General features: G+C 57.7%; 2 protein-coding genes across 5 annotated transcripts in view; both read left to right on the forward strand.

Moving 5' to 3' along the window:
- Positions 1 to 15,310, forward strand: part of SEPTIN12 (septin 12) — a 71,440-nt gene extending 56,130 nt beyond the window's left edge. For 3 of the 4 annotated variants that reach the window (XM_074965567.1, XM_074965568.1, XM_074965566.1), the window contains exons 3-10: positions 8,298 to 8,426; positions 9,283 to 9,364; positions 9,906 to 10,043; positions 10,630 to 10,747; positions 11,411 to 11,506; positions 11,742 to 11,838; positions 14,111 to 14,162; positions 14,581 to 15,255. In XM_074965567.1, coding sequence (XP_074821668.1) covers positions 8,298 to 8,426; positions 9,283 to 9,364; positions 9,906 to 10,043; positions 10,630 to 10,747; positions 11,411 to 11,506; positions 11,742 to 11,838; positions 14,111 to 14,162; positions 14,581 to 14,725 — 857 coding nt within the window. In that variant the 3' untranslated portion in view covers positions 14,726 to 15,255. Of the gene's footprint in view, positions 1 to 8,297; positions 8,427 to 9,282; positions 9,365 to 9,905; positions 10,044 to 10,629; positions 10,748 to 11,410; positions 11,507 to 11,741; positions 11,839 to 14,110; positions 14,163 to 14,580 lie in introns of all 4 variants that reach the window. The other variant, XM_074965565.1, reaches the window with a different exon arrangement.
- A 782-nt stretch (positions 15,311 to 16,092) lies between these two features.
- On the forward strand, positions 16,093 to 24,467 carry LOC141994956 (myeloid-associated differentiation marker-like). Its single transcript, XM_074965569.1, has one exon. It carries the CDS (start codon positions 20,782 to 20,784, stop codon positions 21,655 to 21,657), a length of 876 nt encoding a protein of 291 aa, XP_074821670.1. The 5' UTR covers positions 16,093 to 20,781; the 3' UTR covers positions 21,658 to 24,467.
- Positions 24,468 to 27,293: the final 2,826 nt, after the last annotated feature.

The following is a 27,293-nucleotide window of genomic DNA, read 5'->3' on the forward strand; positions in this document are numbered from 1 at the left end:
GCAGCAGGGCGACCGGTGCCGCTGCTTGTCTGCCACGCTGCTGGGAGGGGCCCGGGCGCAGTCAGACTCCTGGGGAATAACTCCCAATAACTCCCATTGACTGTCCCTGGTGCTTGCTGCAGGGCTGTAATGCCTCCGAGGCTGGACTTAGGCGGGGTTATTCCTCTCGCCCCTCCCTCACGTGACACCCGTCTGCATTCGCTTTCTCCCAGAGCCAGGTTTAGCGTGGCACCTCGGCCCATGCCCGGCTAGCTCAGGCAGGGAGCTGAGGAGCCTTGACAGATGAGCACATGCTCTTTCAGCCGTGGAGTAGGTATTAGTGACTCGGGTGCCAGTGATATAGGCACATTGCTAGCGGGGCCCTCTTTGGTGGGCAGGCGCTGCCTTTGCCAGTGGCATTGCACCCGGGCGCGGTATGGCCACACGCTTCAGTCTTCGGTGCCGCCGTCTGCTGCTCGTCTGCAGGGGCCGCGCCTGCTGGCGACCCCCAGAGGGAGCGAGTGGAGAGGCCAGCTGCCCACTGAGAGGAAGCTGGGGGTGGGAGAAGAAAGGCTGCTTTGTTCTGGATCTGGGAATCCTGCGTCAGGCTGACGAGTGCGCTGCCTCCTGCAGAGGGAAGGGGACACCCATCTCGCTCTCAGAGCTGGAGGCTGAAATTCCCCGTGGCTTGTGGTGATGTAAAACTGGCCCCCGCCCCCAACTTTGTGAGCTTTGATCCCCACCCTCGAGCGGCACCGACCCCCCCCCCAGTGGGGCTGCTACGACCTCACTGCGGGCAGAGGTCAAGAGGTGACCTGCCCCAAGGAAGGTGATCTCCTCCTAGCACAGATCTGGGGCTGGGAAGCGGAGCTCAAAGCATTCTCGAGCCAGAAGTGCCTCAGAATACCAGCGTGGACACGGGGGTTTCATTGCAAACTTGCCCTGTTTGCACTCAGCGGTGGAGCCGCTTTAGTGCTGAGAGACCTTGGATCGCCATCGAAGCCAGCCATGTAGCACCTTACAAAATGGGGTGGCTATTTCACCCTCCTCCAAAACTGCCCCACTTTTGTGGCTGGGTGGGGAGTTCAATGTCCTCACGGAGTCTGAGTTCCTTGCCTAGGTAGATGACCCAGCACTGTATATCCATCTTCAAGATCTCACCATTTCCCTGCATGGCTCAACTGGCTTTGAGTTATTCACATGGAAATGAAGTATTCCCACAGGTCCCAATCTGAACTGCTGCTGTGAGCACCACAGACCAGGCACGGCCAGTTCAGGGGACTGGCCAGCTGCATGGCCAGAGGTGGTGTCTTTGCAAAAAAAACTCCATGTCAGTGCAAATCAGGACCCTCAAATCTCCAGAACTCCCCTGTGTTAAGGCTGTTCCTGCAATGTTAGCCAAGCCTGGTTGTGCATCCCACATGATTTACTCGCTGATGGCCCATAGGGGGCACTGTGTGGCAGATAGGAGCAAACCGAACCTGTGGACCTTTCCCCTTGCATTGTGCTGCAGTAGCTTTATCCCAGTGGAGTGTGTGGCATGCCTAGGATCCAGCCCAGATCCCATCAGGAGTGTTAATGCTGCCTTCCCCTCCAGTTCCTCTCGAGGAGAGCGTTTCCTTTGCTCTCAGAAGAGGCGCTTGCTGGCAGGAGACTCACAAGTCCACGAAATGCTGGCTTGACCCTGCTTGGGATGGAGGCAGGCTAATGCAATAGCTTAGGCAGGAGAGCGGAGGGCCTGGAGGTCTGATCCTCAGGGTGAAATAGCTAAACTCCCTGCAGGCCTGGGTTAGGTAGCAGCAGAGGGACCAGAGTGCATCTGCATTAGCAACAGGAGCTGCTGCAAACTGAATGGTGGCTGGCCCTGGCGTAAGTGTCCCCAGGGCTGCCCGAGCTCTCCAGGGAGCTTTGCCCTGCATTTGTGCTGCACTGCTCCGTTGCAGTTGCCCTCTCTCGAGGTACTGTCCCAGAGCTCCCAACCCAGCCCCCCGAAGGGATGGCTCGAAGGTGATTTGGCAAAGCTTTGGGGGGAGGGGAGCATGGGGAGTTGTGGGAGAAGACGCCAAGCTCCTCAGAACACGCTTTGGCGAAACAGCCCCCACCCAGGCTCCCCGGGGCTACATAGAACAGTCAGTGGCAGCTGCCAACCTTGCCCCCTGTGCAGCACAATAGTCGACTAAGCTGGCCCTGTCCGTGGTGACCTGAGGAGTATTTGCACCATGGGGGCTATTGCACCAGTGCTTCCTGCCCATGCTCCAGGGGTCCTTGGCACTGCTGAAGGCCTGGGAGTTAGCCTGGTTTGAAGCACATCTAACCGAGCCCGTGCTGTGCCTGACCAGCACCTTGGGAGAGCACGTGTGTACAGACACTAGATGTGTTACCGGCATGGGGAGGCAGGGTTACCACTTCAGCTATCTGCAGCCCACTGTCAGCACAGCTCAGCATGGGATGGGTGTGGTTTGGGCAGAGGGGAGGGTGCCACTGTTTCACGCTGGCTACTAGGCTTTGTCTTTTGGCTACTAGCTGTCAACTAATCGAGTCAAGCCCTGGTCAACTTGATATGGTACCAGCCTGACCCTGGCTTGGAGACCGATCAGCAACGCACTCTGTACAGGACAGATTTCAGAGTAGCAGCTGTGTTAGTCTGTATTCGCGAAAAGAACAGGAGTACTTGTGGCACCTTAGAGACTAACAAATTTATTTGAGCATTAGCTTTCGTGAGCTACAGCCCACTTCATCGGATGCATTCAGTGGAAAATACAGTGGGGAGATTTATATACAAAGAGAACATGAAACAATGGGTGTTACCATACACACTGTAACGAAAGTGATCACTTACGGTGAGCTATTACCAGCAGGAGAGCTGGGGGGGGGGCACCTTTTGTAGTGATAATCAAGGTGGGCCATTTCCAGCAGTTGACAGGAACATCTGAGGAACAGCGGGGTGGTGGGGGGGAATAAACAAGGAGAAATAAGAAAAGGAGTACTTGTGGCACCTTAGAGACTAACCAATTTATCTGAGCATAAGCTTTCGTGAGCTACAGCTCACTTCAGCGGATGCATACTGTGGAAACTGCAGAAGACGTTATATACACAGAGACCATGAAACAATACCTCCTCCCACCCCACTCTCCTGCTGGTAATAGCTTATCTAAAGTGATCACTCTCCTTACAATGTGTATGATAATCAAGTTGGGCCATTTCCAGCACAAATCCAGGTTTTCTCACCCTCCCCCCCCCACACACACACACAAACTCACTCTCCTGCTGGTAATAGCCCATCCAAAGTGACCACTCTCTTTACAATGTGTATGATAATCAAGTTGGGCCATTTCCAGCACAAATCCAGGTGTTCTCACCCCCCCCCTCCAAAAACCACACACACAAACTCACTCTCCTGCTGTTAATAGCTTATCCAAAGTGACCACTCTCCTTACAATGTGTATGAAAATCAAGGTGGGCCATTTCCAGCACAAAGCCAGGTTTTCTCACCCCCCCCCCCCAAACACACACACACACACAAACTCACTCTCCTGCTGGTAATAGCTTATCCAAAGTGACCACTCTCCCTACAATGTGGATTTCCTACAAAGGGGAAATAGTTTTACTTTGTGTAATGACCCATCCACTCCCAGTCTCTATTCAAGCCTAAGTTAATTGTATCCAGTTTGCAAATTAATTCCAATTCAGCAGTCTCTCGTTGGAGTCCGTTTTGGAAGTTTTTTTGGTGAAGAATTGCAACTTTTAGGTCTGTAATCAAGTGACCAAAGAGATTGAAGTGTTCTCCGACTGGTTTTTGAATGTTATAATTCTTGACGTCTGATTTGTGTCCATTTATTCTTTTACGTAGAGACTGTCCAGTTTGCAGGTGAACGAGCCTCTGATAGTGTGGCTGATGTGATTAGGCCCTATGATGGTGTCCCCTGAATAGATATGTGGACACATTTGGCTCGTTCACCTGCACATCTACCAATGTGATATATGCCATCATGTGCTAGCAATGCCCCTCTGCCATGTACATTGGTCAAACTGGACAGTCTCTACGTAAAAGAATAAATGGACGCAAATCAGACGTCAAGAATTATAACATTCAAAAACCAGTCAGAGAACACTTCAATCTCTCTGGTCACTCAATTACAGACCTAAAAGTTGCAATTCTTCAACAAAAAAACTTCAAAAACGGACTCCAACGAGAGACTGCTGAATTGGAATTAATTTGCAAACTGGATACAATTAACTTAGGCTTGAATAGAGGCTGGGAGTGGATGGGTCATTACACAAAGTAAAACTATTTCCCCTTGTTTATTCCCCCCCACCACCCCGCTGTTCCTCAGATGTTCTTGTCAACTGCTGGAAATGGCCCACCTTGATTATCACTACAGAAGGTGTCCCCCCGTACCCCACACTCTCCTGCTGGTAATAGCTCACCTTAAGTGATCGCTCTTGTTACAGTGTGTATGGTAACACCCATTGTTTCATGTTCTCCATGTATATAAATCTCCCCACTGTATTTTCCACTGAATGCATCCGATGAAGTGAGCTGTAGCTCATGAAAGCTTATGCTTAAATAAATTTGTTAGTCTCTAAGGTGCCACAAGTACTCCTTTTCTTTTTGTACAGGACAGAGTGACTCAAGACTGGACTAGTGGGGGGAGTTGCAGGTCTCTGTTCCTTGGCCGAGCTGGGAGAGTCGCAGAGCTGGGATGGCAGGGGGCTGCTGGACAAGGTGGAGGTGCATTGGCCGAGCTGGGGGAGTCGCAGCTGGGATGGCAGGGGGCTGCTGGACAAGGCGGAGGTGCATTGGCCAAGCTGGGGGAGTCGCAGGGCTGGGCTAGCAGGTGGGGCTGCAGATCAGGCTTGAGGGGCTTTGGCAGAGGCATGTGGAGGAAGCTTGTTCGCTCCATGCAGAGCCCTTGTCTCAGACACCACCATCCGGATCCATTAGCAGCTTCCTTGCCGGCAGGGCTGTCTCAGCTGGAGCCAGTGTGTCTTGACAAGGGAAGGTAAATCATGCTGAGGAACTTCTGCGCTCCCCAGCTCCGTGCAGCAGGCTGGGGGTTGCGTTCAGCAGGTGTGAGGCTGCTTTCCTCGCTGAAGGGAGCTGTGCAGGGCAAAGCCGCCTCATGCCAGGAAGGTCTAGAAAGGCAGGAAAATCCCCAACATTCCTGCTGTCCTGGCAGGGGCCTGGGAGTGTCAGGGAGCCAGGGGCTTATTATGGGCCTGGGGGAGACAGGAGCTCGGCCTGGGCGATCACGGTGGGCCCATCTGGCCTGGGAGTCTGCGACTCGTCCCCCGCGCCCTGGTTTCCTTTGACAAAGCAGGGGTGGAAGTGACCCTGGTCAGTCGGGCTGTGTCAAGTCCTGGGCCAGCGCGCAATAGCCCTGCAGGGCCTGCATTTTAAGGGCTGGCGTCCCACACCCCTCCAGAGCTCGAAATGGAGACCAGTCAGAGAGGTGGGTGCTCCAGTTAGCTACCAGTGTGTAGCACGTGTGTCCGGGGCTGGGGGACCCATCACATCACAGCTCTCTGAGTGCCGTTCGGCCTCCCACCCGCATTGTGCTGCCTGGAGCTAGAACAAACGCTCTGCCCTGTCTGAGAGCAGCTTTAAATCCGCCCACTCAGCTGAGTGCAAACACCCGCCCTGCGTGCACACCCATCCTCTCCTCCATCTGCAGACCCCACCAGTACACCCTCCCCACCTTCCTCCCTGTGCAAACGCCCGCCCTGCGTGCACACCCACCCCTCCTCCATCTGCCACCCTGTACACACCCCCGCCCCTTCATCCCTGTGCAAACGCCCGTCCTGCATGCACACCCACCCTCTCCTCCATCTGCAGACCCCACGTGTACACCCTCCTGCCCCTTCCTCCCTGTGCAAACACCCGCCCTGCATGCACACCCACCCTCTCCTCCATCTGCAGACCCCACCTGTACACCCTCCCGCCCCTTCCTCCCTGTGCAAACGCCTGCCCTGCATGCGCACCCGCCCCTCCTCCATCTGCCACCCTGTACACACACGCACCCTTCCTCCCTGTGCAAACACGTGTCCTGCATGTACAGCCACCCTCTGCTCCATCTGCAGACCCCACCCTGTACACCCCCCACCCCTTCCTCCCTGTGCGAACGCCCGCTCTGTGTGCACATCCACCCACTCCTCCATCTGCCACCCTGTACACACCCCCACCCCTTCCTCCGTGTGCAAATAAATGCCTGCCCTGCATGCACACCCATGCCCTCTCCATCTGCAGACCCCACTGTGTACGAAACCCACCCCTTCCTCCTTGTGCAAATGCCCACCCTGCATGCACACCCACCCCCTCCTCCATCTGCAGACCCCACCTGTACACAGCCCCACCCCTTCCTGTGTGCAAACTCCACCATGGGCGAATACCATCTGCTGTCCCATGCGTGCAAACTCCATCCTGTGCAAACCCTCCCCTGTATGTGCATACATGTCCCATGCATACAAATCCCACCTTGTGTGCATGCCTGCCCCCTGTGTGTGCCAGTCCCAACTCGTGCACAGCCCTCCCCTGTCTGTACAAACCCCACCCATGTGCAGGCTCATCCCTGCTCTCCTCCTTGTGTCAAGTGCCCCTAGCAAAGCACATCAGTGTTGGAATCCCCCTCCCATCTGCACACAGCTGCGGCGGGGGCGGGGGGAGGAACCCCTGCAGTTGCATCCTGGGGGTGAGATGTGATGGCAGCGCAGTGTTCCCCACCATGCCCTCTGGCCGCAGTGTTACCCCTGCGTAAGGGCTGAGCCAGCTGGGACAGGGGCCCGGCCGGGTTGGCCGCGGGTTCAGGTGGTGCCGGGGGCTAAGAGAGCACTGGGGCTGGCACGCTGATTTCCTGTGCCAGTAGTGTTTGTTTATGGTGAACAACCAGCCCTGGAAGAAGCAGCCCCACCGCTCATGTGGGCTTCAGTCCCTTCAGGCTAATTCCCCCTGCACCTGCAATCCAACAGCTGCCCCAGCACCGCCTCCTTCTCTGGACACATGACTGACTCCAGTCCCCTCCTTGGCCCACACCCTGGCAGGGTCACAAAGACGAGCCTCTGGGGAAAGCTGTAGCCCGGGAAAGAGGGGAGTGCAGGGCTGCTCGAAGGGTCCTGCATGGGGAGGCAATGGAGAGGTCTAGGATGGGGACTGAACACCTGCTGAGCTGTCCTAAGCCCTGGGAGGAACATACAGAGGGCCCAAGAGTCGAGAGGGCAGGTGGGTGGGTGGCCAGCCAGGGCACTGGGAACACCAGCTCCTGCCATTCTCAGGACCCCAACCACAGAAGCAGAAGAGTGGGAGGTGGATACAGTGTTCGGGGCTAGACGGACTCTTGCAATGACTCCCCTTCTGTATGCTGGTCACTTTCACTTCTCCTTGCCAGGGGTCTAGCTGCCAGCCCCTCCCTCCAGTGCAGAATCCCCAGGCCTGCTCCCTCCTGCTCTGTGTTACTGACGCTCCGGGGAAGAATGTTCTTTAAACCACCAGTGACTCCGAGAGCGGCAGGATCCAGGCACTGGGGCTGTGCCAGCCCAGCCTCCCAGTGCAGCAGGGACTGTCCGCTAGCCATCTCCCCAGGTTAGGTTTCCCAGCTGAGGTGACATAAGGGGCCAGCGGAGGTCACTGGTCACCCCATGAGAGTCTCCAGCAGGGAAGAGATCCTAGACCGCAGTGATGGTGGAAGGGGGAGTGGCATACCTGCCATCTGCATTTGCTAACACATGGGGAGTCTAAGAAGACAGCAGTAAAATCCCTAGTCCCATGCCCAGGTGGGAGTGCTGGGACATGTGGGGTATCCGGATTTTTGGATGCCTGGGGGCATGTGGGGCTGTCGAGGGAGGTGGGGGCTAGGCTAGCTTAGACACCAGGACATCTTGGGGTGCATGGGACTATCAGGGGTTCTGCTAAGCTAATGGCTGAAGGGCTGCAGCAGAAAGCCAAGCAGGGGAAGAGAGGAGGGGAAGTGAGCAGTGGCCAGTGCTTTCTGAACCGGGACCTGGGGAGGGGATGGGGACAGGCTGGTTGTGGTGTCCTCCCATTAGTGAGTGAACCAAGCTTGTGCCCTGCCGATCCTGCACCCCCATGTCTGGGGACCAGAGGCCCCGCCATCTTCCCTGCCTGCTGTCCATTGCTTCCTCTGCGGCTCAGCAATGCTCTGCCGGCCGTGTCCAGGAGCTCAGCGGAGAGATGGGGTGGGGAAGAAGGAGTGGCCAGTTTGGCGAGACAGGGGAGTGTGTCCTGGATCCCACATGCCCATCTGCTGCCTCTGGGCATGGTGGGAGCACAGCTCACACAGCCCTCTCTCTCTATCCCCATGCAGGGCAGAGCGGCCTGGGGAAGTCAACAATGGTGAACACCCTCTTCAAGTCGAAGGTGAGTCGGAAACCTACAGGCCCCGGCTATGAGGAGCACGTCCCAAAGACAGTGCAGCTGCAGTCCATCACCCACGGTAAGGTCCCCTGCTCCTCAGCCCTCCAGGAGCCGCGGGAAGGACCCCTTCCTCTCCCACCATGTCTTTTCCTCTGGGAGCCCCCATGACATCTGTCTCTCATGCAGCCCCCCCTCCTGCCAGATGCCCCACCCTGACCCCCTCCCCCATCCCTCTGGCAGTTCTGGCATAGCATTGGACCCTTCCCCCCATGAGTGGCAGAGTGGACTCTTTGGGCCCAGCAAGGCCTCACCCTTGCCCCATGGGCCCCACCCCACCCTGCCATCCCCGGCCAGCTGGCGCTCATTAGTCTCTTCCCGACAATTTCAGAAGTGCCTGCTGCCCTGGGAAACAGAGGCTCCTTTGCGAGTCTCCGGCTTGGCCGCTCCCTGTCCTGAGAGCAACCCCCCCAAGGGAAGGCCTGCCTGCCTGTGGCTCCTGCCTCTCTGCTCCAGGCAGGGGAGTGAGAGCTTAGCAGGCATGGGGGCACTTCCCTGGCCACGGCAGAGCTCCCATTGACTTCACTGGGGCAGGATCTGGCCCCACAGTCCCCGTCCTCCCAGCCCGGCCTGCCAGGGTGCCCCCAGGGCCGTTGCTGCTGCCCCCTGGCCTGGTCAAGCCTAGTGGATGGGATTCGCCACACTGTGCCCCAGGTGCTAGACAGTCACCAAGGTCCCTCTCCAGCCCCCACAGCTGCTAGTTCCAGGCCTGGATGGCTTTGCTGCATGTGTCCGGGGAAATGCCCGAGCGGAATGTGCCCAGAGAGCAGTGGGAAGCCAGCGGGAGCTGGGGAGGGGCTCTGTGTAAGGGATGCCCAGTGGGGGGTCAGGGGACTCCTAGAGCCACCCCGTGACCTTGCACCCTCTGCCCCCGCTAGTTATCGAAGAGAAGGGCGTGAAGATGAAGCTGACTGTGACAGACACGCCGGGGTTCGGCGACCAGATCAACAATGAAAACTGGTAGGTTCCACCCGGTTCTGGGGACCCCAAGGGCAACGTGAGCTGGGCGGGAGAGAGCCCAGCATTGCTGGCCAGGGGTGGGCCATAGAAGGAGGGGCACCAGGAAAGGCTTAGTCTGAGCAGCTGGTTGGTAATAACATGACACCCTGGCACCAAAGGGTCATACCCTGGCACTGTGGACTCTGCCTTTCAGCTGTGTGAACTAGATCCATTGAGCTCCGGGCAGTTACTATGGGGGGTTTCAGAGGAGACCCTAAAATCCAGCTCTACTCTGCTCTGCAGGGACACCAAAGTTCTTGGGACACTTCTGTAAGAGTTAGGGATTTGGTTAAAACACCACCCCCTTCCTCCAGCCCCACCTCGCCAAAGGCTTTGTGCCACACTGTCAGATCTGAGCACCTTCTGCGGTGTGCCGGTGCTGCTCTCTGCCCCAGAGGTGGCTGCCTTTCAGTGGTGGGTGGGACAGTTCCTGTGTGTGCACTGCACACAGTGCCTAGGGGTTGCGGGTGATCAATCTCTTGCCTCCTTTCCCATTGCCCAGCTGGGACCCCATCATCAAGTACATCAACGAGCAGTACGAGAAGTACCTGAGAGAGGAGATCCTCATCAGCCGCAAACAGAAGATCCCAGACACCAGGGTCCACAGCTGTGTGTACTTCGTGCCACCCACTGGCCACTGGTGAGCCGTGATCAGTCTCTGCCTGTTCCTGAGTGCCCAGTGCCCTGCCTGGCTAACCAAATGCCCTGCTGGGCTGACCTCTCCCTAGGGGGGGCAGCCTGAGCCCTTTGCAAGGGATTGGCTGGCTCATGGAGCTGCTAGTAGGATGAGGAAGCCGGCTTGCCTCCGGCCAGGGCAATAACCAGCTCAGCTGGCTGGGGGCCGGTGTGCAGCATGTGACTCTGTCTTTGGCCAGTTCCTAGCGAAGGAGAGTCCACGTCCTGGCTGGCCTTCTGCTGCCCATCTCAGCAGGCCCCTCTGGGTCAGCCCCACTGCTAGGGCTGTGTGGGTGAACTCACCTCGCTGCTGCTGCTGTCAGTCGCTGGAGGCCTTGGCTCTCCATTCCCATTGGCCTCTCTGCTCTGGATACCTGGTGGTGCCACTGGTCTGAGGACAGTGGCTGGCTGTCTCTGCCCCAGTCCGCCAGGGTGGGGCCCATGTCTGGGGGGAGGCGGGGAAAGCAGCCTGAGCATGGAGCGTCTCCAGTCTTGTTGCGCCAGCGCCCCCCCCCCCGGCCATGCTGAACAGCCAGGGCTTTCCCTCCCAGGCTGCGTCCCTTGGATCTGGAGTTCATGAGGCGGCTGAGTAAGATCGTCAACATGGTGCCAGTGATCGCCAAGGCGGATACCCTGACCCTGGAGGAACGGGCCGAGTTCAAGCAAAGGGTGAGGGGCCTTGTAAGGGAGAGATGGAGCTCTTACCTCCCCTGGGAGGAGGGCAGGCCAGCACAGCTGTGCACGGGAACCCCAGAGCCCTTGGGGCAAGGCTGGGCATAGGCAGCATGGCTTGAGGTGCCTCTCAGGGTGGGTTGGGGGCTGAGCGATGTTAAAGGGACTGGCCAGGACCACAGCACCGAGGGCTGGCCTGGGTAAGATTGCCTCAAACAGCTGGGTGGCCTCCAATAGGGCCAGGGCAACCCAAAAGCCCATGGGTCTCTTGCAGTAAGACAGAGGCGTCTGTGTGTCTCTTCTCCCCCCAGCTGAGCAGAGGCACATCAGGGACAGAGAGGAAAGCAGGAGGAGGCCGCAGCTCATGGTCATGGCATCTGACACCCGAGTAAGGGGGTTAACCTGAGTGTCCCAGCCAAATATCAGCTCGTGCAATGACACCCTGCCCATCTGAAATCCCCCCATGCGAGTCAATTGGATACAGGGTCTAAGCACATAGGTAGTGTTGCTGCGTGCTGTTTAACAAGTTCCCACTCCACCCCAGAGGTGGCCACATTTCAGTGGTAGGAGAGATTATATGCTCTCATGAGGGCTTTAGGATGAACGGTAGCCAACTCCATTGCTAGCACAGAGCAATTTCACAGGCGCTGTCTCCTGCAGATCCAGAAGGACTTGAAGGCCCACGGCATCAGTGTCTATCCCCAGGAGGATTTTGATGACAACCCAGACGACAGGATATTGAATAATAAAATTCGCGTGAGTGCTGGGAGGCTGCGTGTGGGGGGGGGAGAGCTGAGCTGGGCGGTGATTGGCTGTGGTGGGGTACTCTGTGTCCCTCTTTGGCTGGGACAGGCGGACGGGCAGCTGTGCTGGGCAGTGACAGCAGCCCTGAGGAAGGAGCCTGCCCCTGAGTGGCAGTGCCAGGGATCACTGATCAGAGAGGTGGGCCTGTCCCAGTTCTACAGTGACTCTGCCCCCTCTTCCTATCCAGGACAAAATCCCCTTCGCAGTGGTTGGAGCGGACAAGGAGCATCAGGTGAACGGGAAGAGGGTCCTGGGCCGCAAGACCAAGTGGGGGATCATTGAAGGTAATGGGTCCCTCGAATGTGGGTGGGGCACAGCTCCTAGCGTTGAGATGGATCTGTCCCCCAGCTCCCAGTGGATCCCCGCTAACACTGGCTCTGTCCCCCTGTCATGGCTGGTCTGTGGACGGAGGGTTTGGAGGGCTCCTGAGCCTTGGGCTGGTAGATCCACTGTCCCTCGCAGATGCGACCCAGCCAGGGGCCTGGTTACACCCTGGTGAAGTTGGGTTCTCCGGCATATCGCTCCTCTTGCATCTGCACTCCCAGCCCCTGCTGTTTTCGGCAGGCTTCTGGAGCCCTGTGCCCAATGGTGCCCTTGTGTCCAAAGCCAGCTCCAGCTGTCCTCCCAGCTCCTTCCCAGGCCCACTGAATGGGCCGCCTTTCCAGGCCAGCTCCTCCTCCAGGCCAGAAGGTTTCCTTTGGCCCTGAGAGTAGGCTGCGACCCAGCAGTGAGCAAGGGCTCAGGTAGAGGGCACTCAGCAGCAACAAGCCTGGCTCTTGGTATTGAGGGTTTCTGGTCCTGCCCTGACCCCCGAGGCTGGCATTGGGGCGGAAGGAGTGGATGAGGGTTAAGGAAAGGTGCCCAAACTTCTTAGAGTGGGGCAAAGGTTCAGACTGGCCCATCCTGCCCGTACATTCCTAGTCAGGCCCTTCAGCCCCCGTCCTGGGGCCTGTGTGTGTGAGTGTTGGGGCAGTGGGCAGAGTGCCAAGTGGCCAGGACCCTCCCCAGAGCTCCGACACGCCGTGCTTGCTCTAGGAACTCTCCTGTGCTGAGCCCCCTTCTGCTCCTGTAACGCTGCCCAGCATCTGTGGGATGCAGCTGTGATCGCGCCACTGCCTTCACCTCTCCGCCACCCTCCAGCACTGTGTGTGTAGGGCGTGCTGGGCTCCATGGGCCTCATCCCCAGGCAGGGACGCTGTGGTGCTCTGCCATGCCTGTGCTCCTGCAGTCTGAGCGACGGGACCACCCGTCCTCCCCCCTCATCCCAAGCAGTTGCTGTAGCCTCAAGCCCTTTCCCCTTGTGAGCCCTTGCACCTGCGCCTGGCTGGTGCTGGGGGTCAGCTGGGGCCTGGGAAGAGCTTCTCTGGAGCGCGTTACCAAGGGCCTCTTCATTTATCAAAGGCAGCTGGAACCATGCGGCCACGGCGCTGCCAGGTAACCCGTCAGAACGCTGGCTGAAGGCTCCCAGCTGCTGCTCCGTGCCAGAGGGAGAGCTCGCCAGCGTCTCGCCGTGCGTGGAGGGGACTGGCACGGCTGCAGGGGGGAGCTGGCCTGGCGCTCCCACACCCATGCAAAGCCAGGCTGACACACATGAACCCCTAAGCACGCGCTGTGTGTGTGGAACTGCGCCGGGGGACACACGTAATGTGACAGGCATGGGCTGGAAGGGACCTCGAGCGGCCGATTAGTCCAGCCCCCTGCGCTGAGGCAGGACCAAGTAAACCTAGACCCTCCCCGACGGGTGTTTGTCAGCGGGCAGTCCAAGCCTGTATACCCATGTGCAGCCATCATACGTGTGCTACTGTGTATTTATTTGTATAATCGCAGGGCTCCCCCCGTGTTCACAACCCCTGTACGTGCACGCACGGTGAGTGCTCCCTGTCACTCACATACCCAGACTCTCACTGCACATGCAAAGTCTCTGAACACCGCTGGACACATAGCTACCCCCAGGAGCAGCCCCACAGACACACGCCTCCACGTACGAATGCACGTGCCACCCTCAGACATGACTAGATCCCCAACAGAGACGTGCAAACCAGGGCTGTTCCTGGGTCCCCCTGCAGTGCTTGTTGGGGTCCCGTTGCTGTGCCCAGTCCATCCGGGCAGGCCTCATGGAGCACCATGCTTTGGCTGCTGCCTGGACGTGGCACCCTGGAGTTGGGCTGCTCTTTTGAACACAGGGATGCTGCTGTTCTGTTGAGATTGCAGCTGCCTGGATGTCGCCCCTGCCTTCCCGCCCTCCCCCACCCCTTGCCATTTACCCAGTGCACATACATAGGAGCCTGCTGCCCCCTAGTGACCACCTGCCTCCTTGCAGTTCCCCAGCAGGAGTGAAGGGCTCCGAGGTTCCTCCGAGGGCAGGATCTAGTCTCCCAGTAAGGGACAGAGCGGACAAGATGCAGCTAAAAGACAAGGCGGGGGGTTGGATGGTGGCAGGACATGGGGTGCTGCTCTGACCAGGGTGGCTTTGAATGCATTCCTTGGGCATCTGAGTCACTCCCGTTCTCCACCAGGGTGGTAGGGTCTACAGCTAGTCTGTGTCTTGTTTTTCAGTGGAGAACCCAGCGCACTGCGAATTCCCCCTGCTCCGAGACCTGCTCATCCGGTGAGATGCCCGGCTGGGCCCACCCCCCTACTGCACAGGGAGAGGGGTACAGCCCCAGGCACGCAGGGTAGGGTTGGGGAGGGCCTGGCCCCAGCTGGGAGCCCATCCCTGTGCGGGGCTCAGCACTCTCCGCTACCAGGGAAAGCCGTTGGGGTTGGGTCACTCAGCAGGGAGTGCAGGATTGGGCTGGGGTCCTGGAGGGGAAGCCATGGGACAGTGAGGGCAGCCCTTGGGGGACTGGCAGAGGGGGTGGTGCTACTGGAAGGAGAGGGAGGGGGCTGGAGCCCCTCATAGTGGGATGGCTTTTAAAGCACAAGCTTAGCCTATTTGGGGGCCTCTGGCTGCAGGGCCTAGGTCCTGGCTGGAGCTGTTCTTCTTGCCCCTTTACCCCCTAACTCTCACTTTCCACCCGTCACAGTTCCCACCTGCAGGATCTCAAGGACATCACCCACAATGTGCATTATGAGAGCTACCGCGTGCAGCGGCTCAGCGAGAGCAACCAGCTGGCGCTGAGCCCCGTCAACGGGCTGCTGGGGAAGGACGAGGTGGAGAGCAACCTCTGAGCAGTGAGAGCAGGGCGTCCTCCTCCCAGACCGCGCCCACAGACTGGCTGAAGGGGGGAGGAGATGAGATCCCCACCCCCTGGACAGAGCTCCTCTGTTCTCACTGCCCTGCCCAAGTGCCCTAGTGCTGGGCCAGACACCAACTCTGCCGATGCACCAACACCTTCCGGCCGTGCAACAGCCTTAAGGAAGGAGCGACTCCTGGGGGGGCCTCAAGGGCCCCACTGCTCCCCATCCGTTCCTCCTGCTTCCCCCACGCCTGTCCCCCTTGGCGACTTTGCATGGAGCTCGTAGGTTCCTGGCACACGCACCCCCTGCACCTCTGCCCCGACAAGCATGCCCCAGTTCTGGAGGGAGCCCTGCCCTACCAAAGAGGCACAGTCTGGAGCCAGTGGGCCTGACCCCCGGCGACGCACCCACAGGAAGGTGTGTTGGCACAGGGCCTTTCCCACCTCATGCCATTGCCCCCAGGACTGGGGCAGCCTCAGGCCTGTGCTGCTGAGAACAGCCTCCCCTCCTGATCTTCCCCACGTGGGCTGCTGCCCTGAGCCTCCAGCTCCTTCGGGAGTCCCTGCGCCTGCATCCCCCAACGAGGAGGGACTGGAGTAGAACACTGCCCCGCATGCTGTGGGGCAGAGGGGGCCTGGGGTGAGAGGGGCAGAGCTAGTCCTTCCTGCTATGGGGTAGAGGGAGCCCTGGGGCTGGGGAGGCAGAGCCAGCCCTTCCTGCTGGGGACGAGCAAAGCTCTGGGAGATGGAGGTGCCCAGCCAGCCAGCCTCTCCTATGCCCTTAGGGGACAGCCCCGTGGAATCCCTCTCGGGGTTCTGACCCATCCTACAGAGGGCTAGAGCCTGTAGCTGCCCCACAGGGTTAGGGAAAAGGTGGGATGGGCAGTGCTAAGGTTTGGGGAATAGCAGAGAGGGACGGAGGCCCAACCGTCTGCTCATTGGGCAGAGTCACCAGCACTGTGTGTTCAAAACACACGTGGGCTGGGAAAAGCCGGGGGGGTGAGGAGATGGATGCAGGCTGTCCCAGCCAGGGGGAGAGGCATTGGTGGGAGGGCCAGGGCTGGGGCTGAGCTCCAGGCAGCAGGAGGAGCGAGGGGTATCACAGGGGAATCCCCCCAGCCCGCAGGGCGGGCGGTGCTTGGCCATTTACTCTCCTCTGTACAGCTGGGGCTGGGGCTGGGGTTCGTTCTCTCGCTGGAGGCTCTGGTCACACATTAAAGATCCCCCTGCAACCTTGGCCTGGTGTCCCCCCTGTTCATCCCCCCACAGGGAAGGGGGCCATGCAGAGTTGTTCCCACCCCGGCCCCATGTACAGTGCTTCAGCCAGGGTCCCTTTCCTGCCGCCTGGTGCGTCTATGCCTGACCCATCCCTGTTTGGACCCCCTTCCCCGCCGGGACCCTTGGCCTTTTCCCAGAGGGGAGCTAGAGGCTAAAAAGGCCTGGGTGCCCTGAGCTGTTGCCACTGAGAGGGAATGAGCAGCGGGGCTCTTGAGACTCCTTCCAGTCAGAGAGTCCCCTCTCTCCCCATCCCAACCCAGCTGTGCTCTGCCTGGGGCGTCAGCCAGACTAAGCTCCCCAAGAGGCCAAGTGCCTCGAGCCCGACAGGGAAGGCTGCAGCCAGCCCCTCACAGGGACAGAGGAATCAGCAGTGGTCAGCTGGGGCTATGCCCTGGCCAGCCTGGAGCGGCCCACGCTGCCAGCCGCCTTCTCCACAGGGCCCTCCAGCCAGCTCCCCTGGGCCATTCCCCCACCCTGCTCCCTAGCCCCATCCTCCTAGAGGTCTGCTCGGGCACAGATGACCCCACCCAGCCCAAGAGTGAGTCGAGTCCTTTTCACCCCTGCCCCTGTCCCTGCCCCTTGTCCTTGGGGCTCAGCCCCGAGGGGGCTCCCCACACCGCATGCCCATGAACCGTCTCCAGCTGCCTTGCCCGTGGGGTCAACACAGCAGGCTGCTGCATGCCCCATTCCTGCCAGCCCCAACCCCCCGCTGCACTGTGGGTGCTGTGGGCTCCTCAGCACGCTCACTCCGCAGGGCATCGGCACAGTGAGTTGGTGGCAGCTGGCAGGAGCAGGACACACGGCTGCTGCCTCCCTGACCCCCCGGGCAGGAAGAGTGAGCAGACCCAATCCGAACCCAACCCTTGCCGGCTGGCCCCTCGGGCTGCAAGGCTCTGCTCCCCACCTCCTGCCAGCAGGGGCCAATGCACCTGTAAGGGCAGCTGGCCGAAAGTATTGGGTCTGGGATAATTGCCCTAGAGTCCCCAGCTGAGAGCAGAGCCCTTGTGGTGGGTACTGTCCAGCTGGCACGGTTGGCTCCAGCTATATGTGCAAGCCGCCAATGCAGAGCTCCACGCAGGACCTGTTTGTCTAGGGGTGGGAAGGAGGGCAGCTCCCTGCATTGCCTGGCAGCTCTTAATACGCTCCCATGGGGCTCTGCAGAGCCTGCCTCCAACCCCAACCCCCCTGCCCGTTAAGGGCTGGCCAGGAGCTGGGGCTGAATGGTGCTGCTGGGAGCTCCCCAAATGGTCCCACCACTCCTTTGCCAGCGTGCTGCAGACCCATTTCACTGCCCATCACTGGTCGCTAAAGAGAGTATAAAATACTGCAGACTGGTCGCCAGGGCATAAAAACACCAGCTCCCACCAGCCCAGCCCCTGCCGCTCCCCCTGAGTACAAGGGCTGCACAGGGTCACCAGGAGCATGCTAGGGGCTCTCCAGCCTCAGCCACTGCGCTGCCTGCCCTGGGGAACAGGCTAGGCTTCCAGGCTAGAGGAGATCCCCAGGAAGGAGGGCGTAAGACCCTGCACCACTATTCTCGGGTGAATCCCTGCTCCAGGCTGAGTCCCAATGTGGGGCTGGCCCGCAATTCTGGTAGGTCAGTTAATGCGCGGACAGTGCGAAGTCTGCCCCTGCAAAGCTTATTTGCTCACTGCGGAGAGGAAACCCCAGGGATCTGGCACCAAGCAACGGTCCCTGGCTTGGCGACCTTAGCAAGGGGCTTTGTCCCCTCCTTGGACCTGGGTTCTCTATCTGGAAAATGGGGCTACCTCTTCCCAGAGGCTGAATCCACTAGCAAACGGGAGGTAATATGGGGACAGGGACAAGCCAGGCCTAGCCCTGCCATTCCCTTCATCCAGAGCAGTGGGGCCCTTTATAGAGCTGGATTCCTTCACATTCCCAGCTCTGGGGGTAGCACCGGCCTCTTCTCTCCAATCACTGCACTGTCCTGCTGGCAGGCCCTGTTAATCATTCACAAACAGCAGAGAAGGAGTCTGGCCCTGCCCCAGCCTGTGCCCCCACCTGGCTTGCTCCTCATTCCCAGCAGTGTGCCGGCAGGGAGGAGCACTGCTTATCACGTCTGCCCTAGCTCTGCGAGCAAGGAGAGGTGCTATGAGCCAGTGGGCCCCTCCGCTCACTGGCTGTCTCCATCTCCCCTAGCCAGAGAGAGCGCTCCCACCCAGGAATGCTACAGCCACTGATTTCATAGAATCATAGAATATCAGGGTTGGAAGGGACCTCAGGAGGTCATCTAGTCCAGCCCCCTGCTCAAAGCAGGACCAATCCCCAGTTTTTGCCCCAGATCCCAAATGGCCCCCTCAAGGATTGAACTCACAACCCTGGGTTTAGCAGGCCAATGCTCAAACCACTGAGCTATCACTCCCCCCGAGGCCAACCTGTGACCCCCTGTGCCTGGTTTTCAGTGGGGCTGAGTACCTTACCTGCAGCTTGATAGCAAGGTGAGCCACAGCCACACGGCCCCGCCTCTGGAAATCAGGCCCCAGGTGCCCAAGCTGGTCACCCAAGCGCTGAGTTCCCAGGATCGGGGGCATTTTACATGCAACTGCCTGTGCCAGGAGCATGCTGCTCTCCTCCTCCTCTGCCTCCTTTCACCACCCTCCACCCCTCAGGAACCCAAACGCAATAACCTCGCACATTCTGGAGCCCTGCCCCCACCAAGGCATGTGCAAACACCACCTGAATCCCGTCATCCAGCAGTGAAATGCAGCCACCTCTGGGGGTGGAATGCAACAGGTGTTTGACAGAGCCCAGCAATGTTATAATGCACCAGCTGGGAACTCCCAGGATGTGGATGGGGTGGAGGGCAGGCAGGTAGGTGGAACCCAGGAGTCCTGCACCCAGGCTTGTGCTTCAATCTCAAGAGCTAGTCCCTTCTCCACTGGGACGCAGGGAGCAGCCAGGAGGACCCTGCTCTGCTGTGAGGAACAAAATTCATCAAGTAGCATGGAGCAAACCAAACCCACAGACAGAGTGCGCCAAAGGGCAGCCTCCTAGAGCTTTCCCCCGCAAGGGGCTGGCATGTCAGGTTCTCAGGCCAGCGTCCAAAGGAGCGTGAAGCACTAGGTTATGCAAAGAGCCGTTCCCACCAGCTCAGCTCAGGCCAGGTTTCCTTTCACGTCACCTGCCAAAGCTGCTGCTGAAGGATGAATGAGGTCCTCGCCCAACTCACAGCCTCTGCCCAGTAGCTGAGGCAATAGGCCTCATCCTGCTAGTTCTTACTACATGGGATTACAAGTTGTGGGGGAGAAGGGGTTAATAGTTCCTGATGTGCAATACCCCAGCAGCCCTAGGCCTAGCCCTACAATGAAAATGCAGGAGGAAGAGAGCCAAGGAGATCTCCCAAGGGTGATAAAGGGGGGCCAGTCAGCACCAACTCAGCCTGGATCGCTCCAGGGCTGAATCCCCTAGGGCCACTCCTCCACCCAAACCTCCTCAGTCTCACCTGGAACAGCTACTGCATCATCCAGCCTCCTGCCACACACACCCCAGGGCCTCGCTCCTGCACCCACAACCCCTGGCACCTACATGGAGCCAGCTGCAGGCTCAGGACCTGGCTTGGTAGCACATCCAGCTGCAAAGAACACCAGCTATCTTCACATTCCTGGATGGCACCTCCCGTTCTCTGGGGGCCACAGGCTTTAACGCAGCCTCACCCTGTCTCCACCCCCCTTCAGCGCAGGTGGGAACCTCCTGGCATGCACCCCCCCTTTGCTTTACAGAGAGAAGGTAAGCACGTGGGCTGCCAGCTGCTAGCCCAGCTAAGGGGAACCGGCTCGCGGGGGAAGCACTGAGGTGAGCAGCCATTATGAACGCATGGCACCTTGTACCACTGACACTTGCTACCAGGTACTAGGGCCTGATTCTCCCTGGCCCCAGCTGTGCAGTGGTGTAGCCCTGTTGACTTCATTGCAGTGCCTCCTCATTTACACCAGCCTGGGTGAAATCTGAATCAGCCCTGTGAGCCCCGCACACATACACACGCACCTCGTCCAGCTGTGAAGGACCCCATGGGGCCGGGGGGGCAGCAGGCTCAGGGAGGTGTGAGTCTGTGTGGACAGAAGCTTTGGAGCATGGCCGTGTGAGTGGAGGGGCAGGCGATCTAGTTACACAGAATTCCCAGGAACCAGCCAGCTGCAGTGACACCACAAGTTGCTCTTTAACCAGCTCCCATGTGAATGATCTACTCTGCTGCTGCCCTGCCCTGAGCTGAGAGGGAGCACAGGGGCACTTCCTGGAATTCAGCTCCAGGAGCGAGCCAGGCAGCCATTCCCCGCGATGCCACAGAAGCCCTTCACCAGCCAGCACAGTGCAAGGCAGAGAGCCGGGGAGCAGTGCTGTGAGCGGGACCCTCCTGCTCACTCCAGGCTGGGCTCAGGCAGAGCGTCAGATAATCGGCCATTTTATTAAGTGTTTCCTCCCTAGCTCCATCTCCCTGGACCAGGGTCCCACCCCCTTTGCCCAGATAAGAGCAAACTCCAATTGCATCCGCTCTCCCTGGTGCTCCACTTGGGCGGTGCTGCAAGCCGGGCAGGTAGGCTGTGCCCAAGATTGGCAGCGCACACTCTGTTCTAACAATACAGCCTTCCAGACCCGCTCCAGCCCTTCACGCCCAGTGCATGCCAGCCTGGGCCAAGCTTTGTGGGCGAGGGTGCCTGAATTTCTTGCCTTCCCACCTGGCTCTGCAGTTTGAGAGGCAGAGGCCACTGCAGTTGGCACAGGTTGCTGGGGTTCTCTCATGCCCAGAGCATCATGCCAGTCGTCGAGCTGAATTTCCGCTCCTTGATCACCCCTGTGGGGATTGTCCGGTTCTTTGAGATCTTCCTGTCCTGCACGGCCTTCAGTCTGGCGGCTGCTTCCGGCCACTTCCAAGGAACCTATGGGACCTGGTGCATGTTTACCTGGTGCTTCTGCTTCTTGGTGTCCATGCTGATCGTGGTGCTGGAGCTGTTTGGCTTTTCTGAGAAGCTGCCGCTGTCCTGGGATGACTTCACCAGCGCCTTCGCCATGCTGGCGGTGCTCATGATCTTCACCTCTTCCATCATATACCCTTCCACCTTCATCACCGACACTTGCTCTGGCAACAAATGTGCTTATCAGGCAGCAACTACAGCCATGTCCTGCGTCTGTTTCATTGCTTACACCATCGAGGTTGGACTGACCCGAGCCAGGCCTGGAGATAGGAGCAGCTTCCTCACCACTGTCCCTGGCCTCCTGAAGGTGTTTGAAGCCTACGTGGCTTGTCTTATCTTCTCCTTGGTGAGTGAACCCACGACATATAAAACCGAACCCGGCCAGCTATGGTGCATAGCTGTCTACAGCATCTGCTTCATTGTCACTCTGTTCATCATCATCCTCACCATCGGCCGGTGTCTCACCTACATTCCCTTCCCTTTGGAGAAAGTCCTGGTGGGTTACAACGCCTTGGCTGTACTCCTGTACCTGACGGCTGCCATCATCTGGCCCGTCTTCAACTTCAGAGGGAACCCCAGACCCAGTTCAGGTGACAGTCTTCGCATTTGGAACAGACTGCTGGGCGTGACCTTCCTCACCTTCTTCAACCTCATCGCCTACATCGTCGACCTGGTGTACTCCTCCAAGATGGTCTTCGTGACCAGTACGGCCTAACAGAGTGTGATCAGCCACGCGCACCCGGGGGGGTATGGTGGGAACCATCAGCACTGAAGTGGTGGGAAGGGACCGGGGCCGCCCGTCGCGCAGGGGGGAGCTGCTTTGGCCTCAGCTGTTTTGCATTTCTTCCCCCACATCCTAGCCTTCTTGGCATGTCCATGCACCAGGGGGTTCTGTGTGTATTTGATCTGGCTGCTGCTCCAGGAGCTGCAGGTGGCTACCGCTGGGGCCCATGTGCTGCTGCAGGGAATCAGGGCATTCCTTGCAGGACATGTTGGGAGGGGAAGGGACAGAAGGTGCTGCCTGTTGCCTGGGTGTACAGCAACCTGTGAGTGAGCCACAGAAGGGCGGGGAGGTCAGGAATGGGGGGATCCCAATCCAAAGCCCACTGAAGTGAATGGGAGACTTTGCATTGATTTCAGCCTGTGTTGGATTGGGCCCTGGAAGCCCAAGGAGCATCAGGGTGCTGGGGCTGAGGCTGGGTTACTGAGTCCTGGCTAGTTAGTGTGTTATGATGCTGCGACTCGGAGAAACTTTCCTGTGCCGCAAACTCTGGTCTGAAGGCAGATAAACAGCGCACAGGGCTCCCACCCTCCCTCCAGGAAATGAACTTTCAAAGGCTGTGGCTATGCAAACAGAGGTGTGTGTGCTTAGAGGGCTGGGTACCGGGCCGGGGATGGGAGCATGCCAGGGTCTGCAGCAAGCAGGGTGTGGCAGGTAGGAATGGCTGACTGCAGAGGGGTGACATCAGCATGGCCAGCCCCAAGGTTGTGGAGCTATTTTATGATCAGTCAGGCTAGTGTTCATAGACCTACTATCTGAGGATCTCACCTTTCCGGGAAAGCTCCCCCCTCACCGGCCCCATTAGGGCTAAAATCCAACCTGCAACACATGACCCCATAAGACACCCTCCATGCACAGCCGGGCCTCCACTTCCCCTTCCGATCCCTGGGGCGTGGGAGCTGCCATTCTATCCTCCTCCCTACCTAATGGGCAGCTTCCGCATTCGTGCTCCCCTCTATTTCCTCACATTCGCCTGATCCACACCCCACCTCAGTCTGGCACTGCACCGTTCCCTCCCTGTCCCCTTTGGCAACCCCATTCCCGGGTCGCCACATTTTCCAGCCTGACCCTCACATGGCCACTCCCACTCCTGCGGGCAGCTTGGCTTCTTCCCCGCTGGGAGCAATGGGAGGTGGTGGCCATTCCTGCTGGGGGAACTGAAGGCATTTGTTCACCTGCAGTGTCAAAGGGACATGGCAGCCACCTTGCTGAGGGCAGCCTGTGGCTTTGGCCCTGCTGACAGTGATGGGAGATGGCCGCCATTTGGAACAGGGCTAAACTGGAAGGCAAAAATGAAACAAAATTTGTGCAAACCCGTACATGTGTATACAGAACATTGCAAGGCTTGCCGTCAAACCAGGGGGGCTGGCACCGGGCCTGGCTTTAAGCTCTGTGTGTGCACATGTCTATGCACAGCTATATGTGAATCCACCCACGTGTTTCTTCCCATTCTTTTTCAGTAAGCAAAAAGTGCATCAGCATGCACGCAGTGTGAGTGCCCCCTGCCAAAGCAGTGCATTGTCTCCAGGGGCAGCTTCACGTTCCAGCTTTATAGTCTTCCTGTAACCTGAGCGAGCTGTCCTCGTTCCCCAGGACAGAAGTTTAAAGATGACGCGCAAACGAAGTTTTTTAAATGGAGCTTTTGCTCTTTTTTTGGCTGCTTTATGATTGCAAAAAGGGAGAGCGAGAGAGCGAGTTTTCCTGCTTGTTTTGTACTTTAGAAATCTCAGGACGGTCATGTCTGGTCTCCCTGGTTTTGTTGACAGATGCGGGGGGCCTCAGGGATATATAGTGTGAGCTCCCACAGCAGAAGCGAAGGGCTGGGTGTGTTGATCTTTAGCAGCAAAGGCAGCCTTTCTTCAGAATGCTAATTTGTCATTGGAGTTAAATATGCCTGAAAACCACCCCCATCCTCCCATCAAAACCCCCCAAAACAATCTGATTAGACATTCCTTCGTCTCACCTGCTCAGGTACTCAGCTTTCACTCTCTTGGCTTTTGCGATCTCATCATTTCGCAAGTTCTCCTGTCACCATCGAATCTTTCCAAGCTAGACAGGACTTGAATTGAATTGTGAAAAGCAGAATTTTTTTTTTCAATGACAAACCCTTTCAGACCGTCTTTCTCCATCATAAAGAAAGAGTAAAAGAACACAAGGCTAATGTATTGTACCCTTTGCCAGGTCACCTTTGGGCTGTGACCTGGAGAGAGGCTGGGGAAGGCTCAGTTCATGGTTTCTCCTTTGGCTAATATCAGCCCGTCCAAGAAAAACTGAGTCAACATGATGGGGAAAGGGTTACAGAAGTTTCGCCAGGAAAGAGTATCCCACCTCTAGTGATTAAACTGATTAAACTCTGTCCAAGCCAAGTGGAGTGAGATCATGAAGACTGCAAACCCATGGATGGAAAACCCTTCCCTGCCTGCAGCATTCTCAAGGTTCTAGCACAGTCCAGAGCCTTGGACTAAGCCAGCAATCCCAGGCAGCGCGCAGGAAGGGCTCAATTGCAGTGGGATCCTTACCGTGTATGGAGCCGTAACTAGGCCTGGGACGAGCAAGCCTATTTGTGCCCTGTATCGTTTTGTTTTGTTATTTTTCTGACACATTTTTCTGGCCCCACCCCGGCTTTGCACCCTGGGCAGCTGCCCCACTTGGCCCGCCCTGGTTACGGCCCAGACCGTGCACATCACATGTGTGTGTTGATTGTTTCTGGGGTCAGGTGCACACTGTAAATAAAGTTTACTAGCACGGACTGACAGTTTTAATGTCTTGCTTTGTTTTTTGTCTGAGCATGTGTTTCAGCCCAAGCTGTTACGGAATCCCTGGGCCCACAGCACTTTAAAGAGGACTTTGTGCTTACGGTACTCAAGTGGGCTGAGTTCAATTCCTGGCTCTGCTACAGACGTCCTGGGAGATGTTGGGCAAGTCATTTAACCTCTCAGTGCCTCAATTCACCAGCTGTAAAATGGGGATAGTACCAGATTTCTCCCACCCTCTGTTTGTCTCATTTATTCCCATTGTAAGGTCTGTGGGGCAGCGTTTGTCTTTCACTATGAGTACACAGAGTGCTTAGCACAAAGATATCCTGCTCTTGGCTGAGGCCTCCAGGTGCTACTGCCAATTTATAATTGTTGCCTTCTTAGTGTGTCCAGAACAATGGCTCTAAGACTGAAACTTCCTGTTTCTCTAATGCCATCACAACTAACGGGCATTCTCCCATTTCAGTCTGGCTGAGCAGAGTGGTGGGTTTAGTGATGTCTGAACTGTAAATTATCTATGGCGATGAGTCCCAGCATGCAGGGATTTCTGTGTTTGTTCCCAAAGGAGACCGATTCAGGGAAACAGGGACATCGGGTCTTGCTGCCGAACTGCAGACCCTGTCCCCGCCGCTGCTGTCACAAGTTCCCCTCATTTCCCATCGGCTGCTGGGTTTAGTGGGTGGGTGTTGGTGGCCTGTGATAGATCCCATGGGATGATCTGGGGGTACCTTCTGGCCTTACGCTCTATGACTATGAGTTGGAATTCAGTGGCCAGAATCGGAGAGGACCCTGCATTCACCACTTCGGGGGAGATGTCGCTCATCCATTGGCTCTCCCATTAGGAGAGATGCTGGGGCTCTGCCTTGAATTACCCCGTGACCTGGACTCCAGTGTGGGGCAATGCCTGTCCAGAGTCCCAAGGAGTCACCTGCCCCCAGCCAGCCCTTGTGTGTGGGGCAGCGAAGCAGAACATCCTGGGGGTGGAGCAAGACCTTGGGAGTAGTATGGAGTGGGACTTCTCCAGCGACAGCTGGGACTGGGCGCTGCAGCAATGGGCCAGGAAGAGGCTCCAAATTGCAGATCATGGCAGATACTGTCAGGTCCCCAGAGCACATGGCATGCTAATGGAGAGATACTGTGTATGCTGGGAATGGGAGCTCCCTAGAGGTCTGGTTGGGAGAGTCCAGCAGGGCGTAGGTCGGGTAGGTGTCTCTGGAAGGCACAGGGGCTCCGTAATGGTGGCCTTGAAATGGTAGGCAGCTTTTACTGGACTAACCGATCTGGCTTTGCACTTTACTTTCAGACCCTCATGAGGCATAATTCCCATTCATCAGATGGGGAAACCGAGGCACAGATGAATGACATGACCTGCCCAAGCTGAAGGTGGGAGCTAGTGGGAAAGTTGGGATCAGAGTTCAGCAGTCCTTGCTTTAGCCCAGAGGTTCTCAAACCGTGGGTCAGGACCCCATTTTAATGGGGTCACCAGGGCTGGCTTAGACTTGCTGGGGCCCAGGGCTGAACCCCAAGCTGCACCGCTTGGGGCCCAAGCCCGAGGGCTTCAGTCCTGGGTGGCAGAATTCAAGTTACAGCCCCCCTGCCTGGGGCTGAAGCCCTTGGGCTTCAGCTTTGGCACCCCTGCCCGGAGTGGTGGGGCTCAGGCTCCCCCCCCCAAGGGCAGCAGGGTTTAAGTAGGCGGCTCAGGCTTCTCTCCCCCCTCCTCTAGTAATTTTTGTTGTCAGAAGGAGGTCTTGGTGCAATGAAGTCTGAGAACCCCTGCTCTAGCCAATAGATACAAACACCAGTAATAAAAGCCCCAGGCAGGCTTTCCAGAACTTTTATCAGTGTGTGGGAAGCAAAGCAAAGTGCTGCCAATGCACTGGAAGGGCGGCAGGTGGCATAGTGCAAAGAGGTACAGATCAAAGGAAGGAGGAGCCAGGAATGGGTCAGGGCTGGAGTGTCTTAAAGATCTCTCCATTGCAGTGTGAGAGGAAGGGAATGCTGAGTACACCGTGTGCGTTGGCAGCTTCCCAAGTTCCCACCTAGTTCGCATGAAATAGAGGATGTTGTTTAAGGATGTGTGAGCATCAGCCTTACAATGAAGGTGCAGCCTGTGAAGACTACAAGTCCCAGAATGCAATGCTACATGTGCTCCACGCCCTTGCAGGATACATTGCAGAAGTCTGTCAGCTGCAGTTTGGCCAGGCCCTCATTTGGACTTAAATGGTAAGAGCTTTGGGGCAGGGAGTCTGTACGTACAGCGCCTAGCACAGCGGGGTCCTGATTTATGGGTGGCATCTAGTAATACAGTACAAATAATTGCTCTTGAGCTGCCATCTAGTGGTAAAACTTGGGGATATCAGTACAGACCAGGCCAAAAATGTGTCCTGGCTTGACCCTGCAAGTGTCTGATTTATAATGCCAGCCTGTTCCAGCCCTGCCTGTTCTGGGAGTTGTGATGGTACAGCATGGAAGGGGGCACTTGCATTGTGAACACCAGCTCAGATCCAACGTGGGTCATTGTGACCTGCCGGCTGGTCTGTAGAAAGTGTGTGTGTGTTGTGTTATGTACCGGGAGGTGTCAGCCCAGTCCCTAATGCAGAAGTGTCCACACTGGCCAATCACAGCTGACCCGTGGCCTGGTTGGGTTTGCAGAGGGCTCCCCTAGGGCCATGTGGGGAAGTTTGCCCTGCCTGCGCTGGGCCTGTCCTGTGGATAAACACTGCGATTCGCTCTCCAGGGCTGTGTGCCCCGTGCCTCTCAGCAGCACAAGGGGTGAAACCCCTCTCTGGGCAGAGGGGCCTGCCCAGGCCCTGT

Source organism: Natator depressus, chromosome 10 (assembly GCF_965152275.1).
Source record: "Natator depressus isolate rNatDep1 chromosome 10, rNatDep2.hap1, whole genome shotgun sequence".
NCBI classification, from domain to species: Eukaryota; Metazoa; Chordata; order Testudines; family Cheloniidae; genus Natator; species Natator depressus.

What these genes read in the sequence shown, in the direction of transcription:
- LOC141994956 (XM_074965569.1), top strand. Translation starts at nt 20,782, where the DNA reads ATGCCAGTCGTCGAGCTGAATTTCCGCTCCTTGATCACCCCTGTGGGG.